A 17,609-nucleotide genomic window follows, 5' to 3' on the forward strand; every position below is an offset into this window, starting at 1 on the left:
CCAGACACTCTGTGACCAAAATGGTACTGAAACAGAGGATGACAGACTAAAGGCCGAATTACTAAATGTCTTCTTCCAAAGCTGTTTCACAGAGGAAGACTGCACTGTGCTCCCTTTTCTAGATTGTCGCACAGTTGACAAAATGGTAGATATCGAAGTAGACGACAGAGGGATAGAGAAACAATTAAAATCGCTCAAAAGAGGAAAGGCCGCTGGTCCTGATGGAATACCAGTTCGATTTTACACAGAGTACGCGAAGGAACTTGCCCCCCTTCTTGCAGCGGTGTACCGTAGGTCTCTAGAAGAGCGAAGCGTTCCAAAGGATTGGAAAAGGGCACAGGTCATCCCCGTTTTAGAGAAGGGACGTCGAACAGATGTGCAGAACTATAGACCTATATCTCTAACGTCGATCAGTTGTAGAATTTTGGAACACGTATTATGTTCGAGTATAATGTCTTTTCTGGAGACTAGAAATCTACTCTGTAGGAATCAGCATGGGTTTCGAAAAAGACGGTCGTGTGAAACCCAGCTCGCGCTATTCGTCCACGAGACTCAGAGGGCCTTAGACACGGGTTCACAGGTAGATGCCGTGTTTCTTGACTTCCGCAAGGCGTTTGACACAGTTCCCCACAGTCGTTTAATGAACAAAGTAACAGCATACGGACTATCAGATCAATTGTGTGATTGGATTGAGGAGTTCCTAGATAACAGAACGCAGCATGTCATTCTCAATGGAGAGAAGTCTTCCGAAGTAAGAGTGATTTCAGGTGTGCCGCAGGGGAGTGTCATAGGACCGTTGCTATTCACAATATACATAAATGACCTGGTGGATGACATCGGAAGTTCACTGAGGCTTTTTGCAGATGATGCTGTGGTGTATCGAGAGGTTGCAACAATGGAAAATTGTACTGAAATGCAGGAGGATCTGCAGCGAATTGACGCATGTTGCACGGAATGGCAATTGAATCTCAATGTAGACAAGTGTAATGTGATGCGAATACATAGAAAGATAGGTCCCTTATCATTTAGCTACAAAATAGCAGGTCAGCAACTGGAAGCAGTTAATTCCATAAATTATCTGGGAGTACTCATTAGGAGTGATTTAAAATGGAATGATCATATAAAGATGATCGTCGGTAAAGCAGATGCCAGACTGAGATTCATTGGAAGAATCCTAAGGAAATGCAATCCGACAACAAAGGAAGTAGGTTACAGTACGCTTGTTCGCCCAATGCTTGAATACTGCTCAGCAGTGTGGGATCCGCACCAGGTAGGGTTGATAGAAGAGATAGAGAAGATCCAACGGAGAGCAGCGCGCTTCGTTACAGGATCATTTAGTAATTGCGAAAGCGTTACGGAGATGATAGATAAACTCCAGTGGAAGACTCTGCAGGAGAGACGCTCAGTAGCTCGGTACGGGCTTTTGTTAAAGTTTAGAGAACATACCTTCACCGAAGAGTCAAGCAGTATATTGCTCCCTCCTACGTATATCTCGCGAAGAGACCATGAGGATAAAATCAGAGAGATTAGAGCCCACACAGAAGCATACCGACAATACTTCTTTCCACGTACAATACGAGACTGGAATAGAAGGGAGAACCGATAGAGGTACTCAGGGTACCCTCCGCCACACACCGTCAGGTGGCTTGCGGAGTATGGATGTAGAGATGTAGATGTGTGTAGTGGGTGGACTATGTGAGGAACCTGTAACGTCCACCACATTAATGCTACTAATTGAGAAAAAGAAATTATTAATAACATATGCAATCAGTGTTGTATACATGGAAAAATCCTGGAGATACTATAAGGTATCAGATAGATTATATAATGGTAAGACAGAGATTTAGGAATGAGGTTTTACGTCGTAGGACATTTCCAGGGGCAGATGTGGACTCTGACCACAATCTATTGGTTTATGACCTGTAGGTTAAAACTGAAGAAACTGCAAAAAGGTGGGAATTTAAGGACATGGGATCTTGATAAGCTGAAAGAACCAGAGGTTGTACAGAGTTTCAAGAAGAGAATAAGGGAACAATTGACAGGAATGGGGGAAAGAAACACAGTAGAAGAAGAATGGGTAGCTCTGAGGGATGAAGTAGAGAAGGCAGCAGAGGATAAAGTAGGTACAAAGACGAGGGCTGCTAGAAATCCTTGGGTAACAGAAGAAATATTGAATTTAATTGATGAAAGGAGAAAATATAAAAATGCAGTAAATGAAGCAGGCAAAAAGGAATACAAACGTCTCAAAAATGAGATCGACAGGAAGTGCAAAATGGCTAAGCAGGGATGGCTAGAGGACAAATGTAAGGATGTAGAAGCTTATCTCACTAGGGGTAAGATAGATACTGCCTACAGGAAAATTAAAGAGACCTTTGGAGAGAAGAGAACCACGTGTATGAATATCAAGAGCTCAGATGGCAACCCAGTTCTAAGCAAAGAAGGGAAGCCAGAAGGTGGAAGGGGTATATAGAAGGTTTATGCAAGGGCGATGTACTTGAGGACAGTATTATGGAAATGGAAGAGGATGTAGATGAAGACGAAATGGGAGATAAGATACTGCGTGAAGAGTTTGACAGAGCACTGAAAGACCTGAGTCGAAACAAGGCGCCAGGAGTAGACAACATTCCATTAGAACTACTGACGGCCTTGGGAGAGCCAGTCCTGACAAAACTGTACCATCTGGTGAGCAAGATGTATGAAACAGGCGAAATACCCTCAGACTTCAAGAAGAATATAATAATTCCAATCCCAAAGAAAGCAGGTGCTGACAGATGTGAAAATTACCGAACTATCAGTTTAATAAGTCACAGCTGCAAAATACTAACGCGAATTCTTTACAGACGAATGGAAAAACTGCTAGATGCGGACCTCGGGGAGGATCAGTTTGGATTCCGTAGAAATGTTGGAACACGTGAGGCAATACTGACCTTACGACTTATCTTAGAAGAAAGATTAAGAAAAGGCAAACCTACGTTTCTAGCATTTGTAGACTTAGAGAAAGCTTTTGTCAATGTTGAATACTCTCTTTCAAATTCTGAAAGTGGCAGGGGTAAAATACAGGAGCGAAAGGCTATTTACAATTTGTACAGAACCCAGATGGCAGTTATTAGAGTCGAGGCACATGAAAGGGAGGCAGTGGTTGGGAAAGGAGTGAGACAGGGTTGTAGCCTCTCCCTGATGTTATTAAATCTGTATATTGAGCAAGCAGTAAAGGAAACAAAAGAAAAAATTGGAGTAAGTATTAAAATTCATGGAGAAGAAGTAAAAACTTTGAGGTTCGCCGATGACATTGTAATTCTGTCAGAGACGGCAAAGGACTTGCAAGAGCAGTTGAACGGAATGGACAGTGTCTTGAATGGAGGATATAAGATGAACATCAACAAAGGCAAAACGAGGATAATGGAATGTAGTCAAATTAAATCGGGTGATGCTGAGGGAATTAGATTAGGAAATGAGACACTTAAAGTAGTAAAGGAGTTTTGCTATTTAGGAAGTAAAATAACTGATGATGGTCGAAGTAGAGAGGATATAAAATGTAGACTGGCAATGGCCAGGAAAGCGTTTCTGAAGAAGAGAAATTTGTTAACATCGAATATAGATTTATGTATCAGGAAGTCGTTTCTGAAAGTATTTGTATGGAGTGTAGCCATGTATGGAAGTGAAACATGGACGATAACTAGTTTGGACAAGAAGAGAATAGAAGCTTTCGAAATGTGGTGCTACAGAAGAATACTGAAGATAAAGTGGATAGATCACGAAACTAATGAGGAGGTATTGAGTAGGATTGGGGAGAAGAGAAGTTTGTGGCACAACTTGACTAGAAGAAGGGATCGGTTAGTAGGACATGTTTTGAGGGGTCAAAAATTTAGCATTGGAGGGCAGCGTGAAGCGTAAAAATCGTAGAGGGAGACCAAGAGATGAATACACTAAGCAGATTCAGAAGGATGTAGGTTGCAGTAGGTACTGGGAGATGAAGCAGCTTGCACAGGATAGAGTAGCATGGAGAGCTGCATCAAACCAGTCTCAGGACTGAAGACAACAACAACAACAACATGCAATCAGTATTAGAGTCGTAAAAAATTATGATAATAGTAATGATCTTTCCAAAATAATTTAGTATCGTGCCTGAAACAGAATCGAATGGTTTGGTTTTTACCCCTCATGAAATTTCATTTTACCCCCCAGCTCGGGAACCACTGCTCTAGCGCTTCTGAGGATAGCTATGGAATTGTAAAATTCACCTGCCACGTTGTTTTCTTAAGTTCTGTCTATTCTGATGAAATGTGATAGAAGCTGTCACCGCGACAGATACACTCTTCGGATCACTATCTTAGGTCGAATGAAGGTCTTGATTCTCAAGATCTGTTGTTGCAAATCTGAACTGAGTAAAATGCGTTCTCAAAATCTGTTTCTTTTTGTCACGGTGTAATTGTCCTTGCTTTATTGTTACGAATATTATCATATCGTACCGATATGGAAAAAAATCTGTCGACATAGACAGACTTGATAAATTTGATGGATGAGAAATAACGTCTTGTGAGTGATCTGCTACTGTGTGTTTTGCGGGTGTATGGGTTTATGTATAATGGCGGAGGATGGTCAGGGTGTCCTGAAAAGGGCTCCCTGATTTCAAAGTTAAATATCTCGAAAACAAAGATCGATAGAGGAATGCAGTAAATGGTATGTTTATCGTGAAAGCTGTAAGAAGTTTATATATCAGTTTGAAATAATAGTTTCAAAAGCTGCTAACAGATGGCGCTGTACGCTGTACAGCTCATATCAGCATGCATAAGTGAAATAATCGTATGAAAACACTCTTTGCAAACAATCACATCACAATGTTTTCAAAATGTTTCACCATTGGCACTACAGAGGTGGCACAAACGAAGAATGAAATTCACCAACACATTTCGTAGTGTCTCAACCGAAATGGATTCACATGCCACAGAGATCGCCGATTCAGGCTCGTCCAGCGTGGAGGGATGCTTCGGGTAGACCATGTCTTTCACTATGCCCCACAAAAAAAAGTCACTGGGAGTCAAATCCGGCGAATATGGAAATGCCAAATATTGGAAATTTACATAAACCCCAGTTTCAGTACCTCTACTGTTACACACCATTGCAAAATGTATTCAGCAACAGCTCCCAGAACTTGCTCCCACTGTCAAATATCATTGAGGACATCGAAGGACAATAGTTAAAATTACGAAGAAAAACAGATAAAACAAAAAGAAAGCAGTGAGGATTACTGAAATACTATTGATACCACAACAACAACCAAAATAAGAACATCACCAAAATGAGAGATAAGAGAATCTCCAAGTAAACAAACATAAGCTTCAAGAAAATAATCTGTTCGCCCTAGCTGAGGTTGTATTGGTTTTGCGGCAGCTGTAAGACAAATATCAGGGCGTGTATTTCCACCAAAAAGAAAAGGAAAGAAAGAAAATCAAAGATTGAAAGCCATATATTCCATTAGAAACGGAGTGAATCCCAAAAATAAGAATTCAATCGAAGAATTAAATGTGCCAAAATAGAAGAACATTCCTCATCCATACTGAAAAGTGGACTGAATCGCACAACAGCCATACGTTCTCCATCCCAGAGAAGTTAAAATTTTTTTGTATGTATGTGTCACAGATCCACGCAAACAACACCCATCATACCTGCGTGCACATGAACGTAGACATAAACAACTTTTATCCCAGAAATGAGATAAAATAGTTCAAAACTGCAGGTTTCTAGGATATAGGGAGCATCAATTTGGTGTTTATAAGAATGTAGGAGCTTGAACTCTCGTCCCAAAACATTCCCAATTGGGATTGCAGCTGCTTGATTCCCTGCGTGCTGGGCTATTTAGCTGAACAGACATTATTTTCAACATTTCGTTCACCACTAATTATGATATATACGCAAGGAAGTCAAAGTCACTGTCTTCGTTAGAAAACATTATTTTGAAAACATTCCTGTTTAACTAATATGCACGATAGCTGTTGCAGTTACTTAGATTATTTACGTAAGCGTAGCGTATCACGTGCTTTCTATCGTACAAGTCGAGGTAGACAATTTAGGAAGCGTTAGGTGTTAACGATCTAATTTTACTATTAGGCACAACAACGGTTAGATTTGTTTACTTTTTTTTTAAAAACCAGAGTTGTGTATTCTGCGAATAAAGTGAATTACATCAACGTTCATAATCACCAGTAATTACGATAATTGTACTACCACCATATTCAGTACCACAACCTTCAAAGAAAAAAAAAATATTTCTATTCAACTGCGATTCTATGTCCAGAAAATGGCGGTTGTAGAACAATTAATGCATATGTCGTTTACAATCTGTTATGTGTAGAGCCAAAGGTGAATGATTGTGTCCAGCCTGATGAAACAAATCAGGTTAAATTGTACCCCATTGAATTCCTGAACTCTTTAAATCATCAACTGCTTTTAAAGAAAAATGCTATTGTCACCTGATTAGAAATATTAACGCTGATCATGGATTAATTGATGGTGTAAGATTAGTGATAACTGACTGAGGTGAGTACGTCCTCAGTGCTACATTCTTTAACTCCGATAAACCTGTGCTCATACCCCACATAAGGTTCACACTTTCTGATTCAACCATAACTTTCAAAATTATACGAAAACAATGACCCATAACAGAAACCTTTGCTATAATCATTAATAAAGCACAAGGCCCAATGCTTCAAGGATCTGAATTGTATTTACCAGAAGCTATTTTTTTGCATGGAAAGCTATAAGTGGCTTTTTGAAGAGTTCGGACATTCAGTTATGAACTAGTTGTCTTAAAAACTGCATTTCTACTTCGGTTACATGTAGAATGTTAATTGTTCCGCCTGGCAACAAAACATTGTTTCGACTGAGAAAGAGAAAATAAGAGTGTGAACGATAAATGTGTATGTATATGTAAAACGTTTTCGTTCTATGATAGCAACAATAAGTAAAGAGTAATTCAACAAAAGACAGGGAATTCAGTGTAGTTCAGGTGTTTTATGTGTGGAATACAATTATGTGAGGAATGATTACTGTCCAAGACCATACAAGCATTAATAGTCAAACACTCACATTTTAATTATCTCATAACTAAAAAAAGGGAATCGCTATTTAGAAAAAAGATAAAAGGTCTGGTCAGTGTTCAGCAGTACCACATTCCTCTCATTATAAAAACAAGCTCATTACACCAGAATCAGGAGATTCATGTGACCATTAACAGTGTTTTAACAAAATAACTTCGCTATCAATCTGAATATGTTTGCACCTCCGTGAAATCAAACTGCTGCTAAGTAAGATTCAGTAGTGTATTGCTCCAGTTTGTGCTTTCGTAAAATACTTGGATCCTCTTTACACCACTTTATGTGTCGCTTATCACTGACTCCAAAAGTGTGTGGCTAATGAGGAGCTACTCGACCGTTGTATCCTATTTTTTTGACCTCCCGACGTACCAGCTGGGCTGCCGGCAGCACTTTGAAACTCACAAGTGATCCATTCCACTGATATCATGAGACTTTTTGAAACCACACTCTGCAACGCTCGACTGTCCCCGTCTCTCAGTATATGCCTGGTCTTGGTTTAGCTTTGGTTGTTGCTTTGCATGTCCACTTCACAATCACATCACTAACAAGCGACTTGGACAGCTCTACAGGGATTGAAATGTCACTGATAGATTCATTACTCAAGTGACATACAATGACGAGTCCAAATCCGAAGACACTGAGCTCTCCTGAGAGACCCACCCTGCTGTTACTGCTTTTCTGCTGAGAACACAGTACTCCATTCTCCTTTTATACTGGCACGTCTGCCGCTGGTGAACTTTAGTGATCAGTTTCACTTTACATATTGGTGTTTACATTCTGTAGGCTGGAGAACCCTGTCACGATATTGTACATTACCTTCCATAACTATGAGAGGCATCCAACACCCATGATACCAGCTTAGAAGACTAACTGATTCACCTCCCTATTGAAAATGTGAGACCACACGCATGACAAGTGCTCTTGTACCTGACATCTCCACACACTTGTACGACGATCATCAGGCGTCAGATCAATCCTGCATTCGTTAGTTCGGAGAACCAGACGCCAGTGATCCATGTTATACTCCATGTGTTGACAACCTCGTTCGTGCACCACTGTGGTGGGCAAGGCTGTGGGGTAGGAGGATGAGGCGCTGTACTGCTCGTCATGGGAGCCTAGAGGCCAAACTGATTATGTTGAGATAGTTGCGTACTTCCTTGGTCGACACTGACCTCTCAGCACCCAGTGAAAGGTGCGTACGTCTGTTGTATCTTCTAGCCTAATTCGTAGGTGGCGGTTATTTGGTAAAGACCTCGCATGCCTCACTGAGATAGTGATTTACAAACTTATTTCATGCCCAAGCGGTACTTTCTGGACATGAAATCCTTACCAAGATTTTATCTGCTATTTCCCCTCTACAACCCCTAGAAGTCTGTAATTGGAGTTATGAAACACACTGCATAGTTTGCTATACATGTACAATATGGTGTGCAGGTTGGTTTAGGCAACCGGTTTAATTCAGTTGCCACCTGCGTGTCTAATGCAACGAATCCCTTCCACTAGCCCGATTGCTGCAAACTCCAAAGAACCTTTATTATTCAAAAGAATACATAGAAGATGGGGCGGGGGCCATTAGACAAAACAAATTGCGGTGTCACGGCACTGATTAGTAAGGGCTTCAAAACAAGAAAATTTTATTAAAACTCATTCACCATGGTTTAACCAAAGTGTGGTCACGCCAGAGGTAGAGACAGAACCTGGAAATAAATGGTTACGTCGCAACTGGTTCGGACCTCAACACGTTACAACACTGCACCGAGGGTGTGAAACAGAGGACCAGCTCAGCAGAAAACAGCATGGGACAGAAAAGCAACGGAAACGTGACATGTGTACTTCTTAGCTCGTAAAACCTATGCAGCCCTGGTCTAGGGACAGCCGGCACGGTAGCTCAGCGTGTTCGGTCAGAGGGTTAGCTGCCCTCTGTAATAAGAAACTGAGTTACTCGATCAACAACGAACGTAAACGGATGTCTTACGACATCCGCCCCGAGCAGACGCAACGAACCAAAGCGAACAAAATCAGATTAAAAAAAAAATGATAAAAGAGATAGCGTCTTTGATCAGCAATCAAAACGTTCCAAGTCCCGTTTCGAAACCCGAAACGGCTTAAATTTTGATTAATAATCAGCATTGGCGGCTGAAAACTTTCGGCATAAGAAGTCACCATCATTCTGCCAACTGCCTTGTCAAAGAGGGCAGAAGAGCAGACAGAGGTTCAGTGTACTCCCTTGTCCTCGGGGTGGGAAACTACCCCTAAATGCGGAAGAATCAGGAATGAGGATGCAGAAGGCAAGGGAAACGACTGCATTATAGACACATGACGTGTATCCACAGGACATATGGCCTTTAACTGGAAAAGGGTCATGACGATCTCACCACTGGCAAAAGATTCCAGAATAGTCCCCCATTCGGATCTTTGGTAGGGGACTGCCAAGGGAGAGGTGTCTATGGGAAAAGATTAAATAACCTACGAAAGAATAACGTTATACGAGTCGAGGCGTGCAAGGTCAGTTTGAACGTGGCAGGGAAGCAATAAAATCCTAATAGGGAAATGCAAATGCTCGATCTAGATATAATAGGAGTCAGGTAAGTGAAATGGAAAGAAGACAAGGATTTCTAGTCGGATGAGTATAGGGTGATACCAACAGCAGCAGAAAATGCTATATAGAAGTGGGATTTGTTATCAATAGGAAGGTAGGGCAGAGAGTATGTCACTATGAACAGTTCAGTGGTAGTGCTATTGTTATGAGAACCGACAGAAAACCAATACCGACAATGACAGTTCAGGTGTGCAAGCCGACGTCGCAAGCTGAAGATGAAGAGATACAGAAAGTATATGAGGATATTGGAAGAGTAGTACAGAACAAAAACGAAGATGGAAATCTAATAGCCATGGGGGACTGGAATGCAGTTGTAGGGGAAGGAGAAGAAGAAAAGGTTACAGAAGAATATGGGCTTGGGACAAGGAATGAGAGAGGAGAAAGACTAATTGAGTTCTGTAATAAATTTCAGCTAGTAATAGCGAACATCATGTTCAAAAATCACAAGAGGAGGAGGTATACTTGGAAAAGGGGCAGTGATACGGGAAGATCTCAGTTAGAATACATATGCTCAGGCAGAGGTTCCGAAGTCAGATACTGGATTGCAAGACGTACCCAGGAGCAGGTACAGACTCAGATCACAATGTAGTAGTGGTGAAGAGTTAGCTGAAGAGGAAGAATCAATACAAAAAGAAGTGGGATACGGAGATACTAAGGAATGGTGAGAAATGCTTGAAGTTCTCTGAGGTTCTAGATACTTCGACAATGAATATCTCAGTAAGCAGTCAAACTGAACAGGGATGGACGTCTCTAGAAAGAGCAATTACAGAATTTGGAACGGAAAACATAGGTAGGAAGAACTGCGAATAAATCATGGATAGCAGAAGAAATACTTCAGTTGATCGAGGAAAGAAGTAACTATAAAAATATTAAGGGAAATTCAGGAATACAGTAATACAAGTCGCTGAGGAATGAAATTAATAGGAAGTGGAGGGGAGCTAAGAAGAAAACGCTGCTTGAAAAATGTGAAGAAATCGAAAAAGATATGTTTGTCAGAAAGACTCCCTCAGTATATAGGAAAGTGAAAACAACATTCGGTGAAATGAGAAGCAAGGGTGGTAACTTTAAGAGTGCAACGGGAATTCTACTGTTAAATAACAATTCATGCATACAAATTACTTAGAAGAATAATATAGAGAAGAATGAAAAAGAAAACTTAGAATGTGTTGGATACGACCATTTTAGCTTTAGGAAAGGTAAAGGCATCACAGAAGCAGTTCTGACGTGGCAGTTGATAAAGGAAGCAAGACTGAAGAAAAGTCAAGACACGTTTGTAGGACATGTCGACCTCGAAAAAACGTTCGACAATGTCAAATCGCGCAAGATGTTCAAAATTCTGAGAAAAATAGGGGGAAGCTATAGGGAGAGACGGGTAGTATACAACGTGTAAAAGAGGCAGGAGGAAATAATAAGAGTTGATGTCAAAGAACGAAGTGCTCGGATTATAAAGGGTGTACGACACGGATATAGTATTTCGCCTCTGCTGGGTTTTGCTGTAAATCGAAGAAGAAATGATGGGAATAAAAGAAAGGTTCAGGAGTGGAATTAAAATTCAAGGTGAAAGGATATCAGTAATACGGTTCGCTGATGACATTGCTGTCTTAAGTAAAAATTACATGGTCTGTTGAATGGAATGAACAGTCTAATGAGTACAGAATAAGGATTGAGAGTAAATCGAAGAAATTACGAAAGTAATGAGAAGTAGTAGAAATGAGAGTAGGGGGAAACTTAACATGAGGATTGATGGTCACGAAGTAGATGAAGTTAAGGAATTCTGCTACCTAAGCAAAAAAATAAATAATGACAGACGGAGCAAGGAGGCCATCAGAAGGAAACTATCACTGACAAAAAGGGCATTCCTGCCCAAGAGAAGTCTACTACTCGTAGTATCAAACACATTCCTTGATTTGAGGAAGAAATTTCTGAGAAAGTACATTTGGATCTCAGCGTTGTATGGATGTGAAACATGGACTGTTGGAAAACCAGAACAGAAGAGAATCGTAGCATTTGAGATGTGGTGCTATAGACGAACGTAGGAATGAGGAGGTTCTGCGCAGAATCGAAGAGGAAAGGAATGCATGGAAAACACTGACAAGGAGAAGAGACATGATGATAAGACATCTGTTAAGACATGAGGGAATAACATCCATGTTACTAGAAGGGGCTGTAGAGGCAAAAACGAAGACAGATATTGGAATACATCCAGCAAATAATTTAGGACGTAGGTTGGGGGTGCTACTTGGTTGGCACTGGAGAGAAATTCGTGGCGGGCCGCATCAGAGCAGTCAAAAGACTAAAAAAAAAAAAATACTTGGAAAGAAATTCTAGACATTTCGTAAGAACCTGTATCACAGCAGTTAAGAGTCTGTTAAGCGAATATAGCATAATAAGAAGGGCACAAGTCATTATGACCCGAGAATCGCATCTTGGCCTCACGTTAGCTCCCTATAAATAAATACTCGAGCTCTACCGCTCTCAAGGAGTTGGTCATTGGGATCTATGGCATTCGCAGCAGTAGCACTTGATTTCATATTACGGTACTGTAGCGAATGTATGCCGTAGATTCTCCAGGACAGTACACGAACCTCCAAGCAGCGTAACACGCTCTTACGTTCAGCTGGGTATTATAGAATATCTCCTGCGGCGGAGGGGGAGGGGGGAAGATTGCTGGTACTCATGGGGCTTTGTCCCTTGGACATAAAAATAATGGAACAACCAAATTCGACAAGTATGAACAAATTTGGAGGTTCGTGTATGGGAAAAGTTTGCGATCAAACGAAGGGGTAAAGAACTTTGGCAGGAATACTGGGACAGCAGAGATACTGGACGAAGGACTCACCAGCTGCTACCTAATATCAGAGGACGATTACAGGTTTCATTTCAAGCCAAGTAACGGGCTCCTGCACTTCCTCACAGGACATGGACCATACCCGACATGTCTTTGCCAGTTCGGAAAGCTGGCTACCCTCTCATGTGACTGTAGCTCTGAGGAAGGCACTCCAGACCACGTGGTCTATAAGTGTCCCCTGTTTGGCGATGTGGCCACCAGATTAAGACAAGACCTACCGAATAATGACCCTCACCACCTGATCAGACATCAGAATACCTTTACAATTATCGACAGTCTCTGCTGCGATGTCTCATCAATGTCCTGTGAGAATACAGAAGGGAGAGCCAGTAATTGGTAGAAGACAGTGAAACACTTCCCGCACCTATCCCATTCCGCTGGGGCGCGGACTGGACCATCGCCATCGCTGTCGGGAACGTCCTGGAATATGGGGAAGATGCGACATCAAACCGGACTTGACAATGCACACTGATTATGACTCGTGGTAGTTTAGTTTCCTAAGTAGGCTGTGGTTTCTGCAGTATTAGTCGTAGAACCTCCAGCGATTCAATGTCATGGCCAGCTCGGTGCCAGTGGCACGCCCACTGGAATTAGCTTGGTGGGCGTGGGAAGACAAAAGTAGGTTTATATGTTTTCTGTCTCACCTGCAACGCTGCAGGAGGGTAGCTTGGTAATGTAGTTTAGTACAGTAAACCTAGTAGTAAAATGCTGTTGCCCATAGAGTAACATACATTTCCTGTAGCAGTAGAGAAGCTAACACCTGTTGTAATAGTTAATACGCTGCTAACAGTTGTATTGTAATAATACGACCCACTAATGTATAAGGTGGTGGGTTAATGTTGTATTAATGAAGTTGTTGTTGAAATAAAGATTTTTTTAAAGACTGTTTGGCGAATGTAGCGTAGACGTTTACACTTGAAACCATGAAGATACACAATGGCACATCACAATAGTTATGCAGATAAGGTTGCTCATGGGGAATGCTGTGCGGAAACGGTGCATTGGATGGAGGATGACGAGACATTCCTGAACACAATAATCTTCAGAGATGAATCAACATTACATATCAGTGACATGGTGAACACCCACAGCTGCAGATTATGGGGCAGTAAAAATCCACATGCAACTCTGTAATTCGTTAGAGACAGCCCCAAAGTTAATGTGTTTTATGGCCTTAGCAAAAACTGAAACTGTACGGCCCTTTCTTCTTCTTGGAGAAAACTGTCACTGGTATTGTGTCTCTGGATATGTTTGAAAATTTTTTAATTCCACATATCGACGAAGATGACCTAGATGGGATGGTTTACTACCTGCGAGGTAGTGCACCACCTCATTTCTTCACGGAAGTTCGAGGTTTCTTCGACTAGCACTTCACAGTTTAGCGAACTGGCCGTGAAGAGCCAATCCCATGGCCACCTCGCTCCCCAGATTTGGTACCACTGGATTTCTTTCTCTGACGTTTCATTAAAGACCGTGTGTATGTTTCTCCCCTAACAGATAATTTACCCGACATGAAAGTCGACCCTATGCTGCCGTTGGACAAGTGGCTTCCGATCTGCTGCAACGAGTGTGGGAAGAAATTGATTCCCGGTGGGACTTTTGCTGCATTACAAACGGTAGTCTTACTGAAACAAAATAATACTTCACACTTTTATGTGAAGCTTGATGTTGGTTCCTACAAAATGATCCATTTACGGATTCTGTAAGCTATCTCAGTAAATTTATATATCATTCCAATGTTGTAGAGTCCTTTTTGATTCACTATGTATCCCACAGTATACCGTTTACAAAGTTCCCAGCAGCAGCTTTAAGTGAGGAAGCTAGGGGTATACCACAACCCTCTACGTATCGCTCCCGTTGGGACCGAGAATACAAGAGACTTTCCAGATTCCGAAGTTAAAGAAAAGTAACTAGTGCCCAGCATGCGTTGCCACGCCACTAAAAGAAAGCAAGCGTTTTTGTTTAACGTATTGGCAGCACCAAGATGTAAATGAATCTGCAATGTTCGACTAGGTCAAACAATGCCTTCCCATGCGGCATGCAGTCTTGCTTCACGTTGCTCAACTGTTTCAGACGAAAAAGCTTGAGAACTGCGCACTCGACTAGTTTCCAGTCTTGTTATCTGTTGACCGTCTGTTCCTGGAGCTCATTGTGCCGTTATCTTTCGTACTTGAAGTGTTGGTCGACCAATATCTTGTTGTTTGCTTGGCATAACTGTTTTGATAACAAAGGTAATGCTATGTGACGAATGTCAATATGACTTGATAAAAGTAAAGAAATTGCTTGGGATATCTATTATCTACTGACGACCGGCAACTGGGATTTCACATCCACCACTTGTTATGTCAGACACGACATTCATGATCTGGAATTTTATGTGATCGATTTTACTGATGTGACAAACCCTTGATTTTAGAGAAGTTAAATTTCATAAATGGATGTACAGATCGTTGCTGACGTCGCTATTTGAATTTGATGCAACTGAGTAATGCCATGCGCCCGCACTCATACGTACAAAACTCACGAATTGCCGCTAGACTGTATGAAATACACGAATTTGTGGAAACGAATCGTGTGCCATCTGTCCTAAAATGGATGTACTAATTTAGAAACATTCGCGGGCATGAGCACATTTCATCGTAAATAATCAGATGAATCGTGTAAGAACACATAAGGGGCACATATTGTGTATACGGATGTTAAGACTCCCGCACACGATCAATAAATTTCTTATACTTTGCTATGTCAGGCGGTATTTGACGTGTTTTAAACAGATTTTCACTGACGGAAAATTTGACAAGGTAGTGGACGTTCTTTGTGTTGATGTTTCGCCGCATGTGTGTGGCGAAAAGGAGCTTTATTACAATTCATCTCACTGTATCGTGAATTTCCAGAAATATCGAAACAACGATCAAGAATAAAAACAAAATAGGACTGGCAATTACCGAAATAGTAGACGTGACATTTCTTCCCCAGTCATATATTACGCAGGAAGAGGTTACGAAGAAAATGGATATTCTACGCACAACATGCAAGCGGAACAGACGATGTACGCTATAAGTTCCCACGTTCGCTATTTTGAACATGACTGCACTTCAGCAACGGTTACAGAATAGCATATGAATAAGACAACCAATCAGTTGCAATAAATAGTGGTTTTCAACGAATTTAACCCGTCTTCTTCAGAAGGACAAGAACAAAATTCACATTAGCAAACAGTCAGTAAAGCGATGTAATATCTCCACATGAAGTATGTCAGCAACGATCTGTACATCCATGTAGAAAAGTTAAGATCCCTAAAATCAAGGGTTTCTCACATTAGTAAAATCGACGCATTTCATGTGAAGATGTTAGGACGCCTTACTAACAGACTGTTTGCTAATATGAAGTTTGTTTCTCGTCCTTCTGAAGAAGACTGATTTAAATCCGTTGATACCATGGTTAAGGTTTACTGAAAACCACCTTTACTGGAACTGGTTGGCTGTCATATTCACCTACTAGTACCCACGATGTGGTATTTAATAAACTGTCATAAGACGAACAAATAGAAGAGAATAAATTTTCGCTTACTGATGTCTTATTTTTCAATGTGAGGGCGAAATCTAATCAAGTAATTAAAAGTTTCACGGTACACTCAGAGAAATGGGATACAATTATCAGATTCCGATTGGAACACTTCCATTTACAAGGTTTCACGTGTATATTTTTCTCTCATTTCGAACCATCCCCCACTTTTTCTTGTTCTTGTTCTTCTTCTTTAAACACAGTGCCGGAGTCAATTTTAGAAATGCTTTATCTGCATCTATAGCCATTTGCACCTATGTGAAAATACTGCATACACGAACAGCGTCTGCTTCAAAATTTAGGTTAAATTGACAAACTTGAAGGATATGTGCAGAGTTGTTTGACAAATCCGTGGATGGATTAGAGGGAATTTGACAAACAATTTTGATTTTTTATGGGTGTCTTTAATGAGCCCTGTAAACATCAGCAGCGAGAAATTGTTTACGATAATAAAACATGTGACACATTACTTCCTTCTGCTATTATACTGACATCTTTCTTGCATGACTGGCCCGTTCGCGTCTGTACTCACCCGATTTTCTAAGATAGTTAGCCTGTCCCCTTTCCTTCCCGGAAGACTATGACAGCAGGAGATAATACGCGGCGCTAGCCCTTTGAGTCAACGGGCCGCAGCTTTGGGTTAGTGCTCGCCTCAGAGCCCTTAGTGGTGTGGCCCGAGGGCTTGCTATCCAGTGGAGGGGGGCAGGGTTGGGGGAAGGGGTGGGGGGCTAATGCCTGTGGCAGCGGTCCACAGAGGATTCCGGGCGGATCCACAGTGACCACCTGCCAACCTTAGCGTCATATGGCCGCGCCTCACAAGCGTGGTGAACGGTCGATGTCGGCGCAACTGTGCACCATGTGACTGCAGATGCAGTTTCTGCTCATGTTGTGATTCATAACGCACAAGTTTAATCAATCAGCTGAGCCAACGGGCCCACGTATAGCCGGATGGTCGGTTCAAACTGTCTGCTACACATCTCGGCTCGTGCGAATGTGTGGAATGAAAACTGGTAATTCTGTGTTCGGTCCGTAGCCCTTGATTCTCTTAGTCGGCAGATCTGGTGACTGCTAACTGCGTGTTCCTCTCTGATACACTATCTGCCAGAAAATCAGGGCAGTCGTAGCTACTGATACATCGATTGTTCATCCAACCGGTCCGTCCTTGAATATGGTTCTTAACACGCCGTCATACAAGGCAATAAAAAAGCGAGCAACTCCATAAAAAGAAGGCTTTCACGAGCAACGCCATACAAAGAAGGCTTTCACGAGTGGATGTCATAGCTCCTGGTGACGCTTACAGATTGTATGGCCGTGGTCCACAAAACTCTTCGGTTCCTGATGTTTCGTCCGGAGCTGCGTTGGACATCTTCGGAGGTGTTCCTGACAATGCTGAGCCTTGCCGACTGACGAATCGGACGTCGGAGTGCGACATAAGTACTATGTACAAATGGGTGCAATCTAGTTCACTTGTGTTCAGCAGAGATGACACTTGTCAGATAAAACT

The 17,609-nt window shown here is 41.7% G+C and overlaps 1 protein-coding gene across 1 annotated transcript in view; it reads right to left on the reverse strand.

Moving 5' to 3' along the window:
* Positions 1–6,184: 6,184 nt before the first annotated feature.
* The window catches only part of LOC126341035 (tachykinin-like peptides receptor 86C), a 145,508-nt gene continuing 134,083 nt past the window's right edge, over positions 6,185–17,609 (reverse strand). Inside the window, exon 5 of the mRNA XM_050001747.1 lies at positions 6,185–6,246. Coding sequence (XP_049857704.1) covers positions 6,185–6,246 — 62 coding nt within the window. The remainder of the gene's footprint in view (positions 6,247–17,609) is intronic.

Source organism: Schistocerca gregaria, chromosome 1 (assembly GCF_023897955.1).
Source record: "Schistocerca gregaria isolate iqSchGreg1 chromosome 1, iqSchGreg1.2, whole genome shotgun sequence".
Lineage (NCBI taxonomy): Eukaryota > Metazoa > Arthropoda > Insecta > Orthoptera > Acrididae > Schistocerca > Schistocerca gregaria.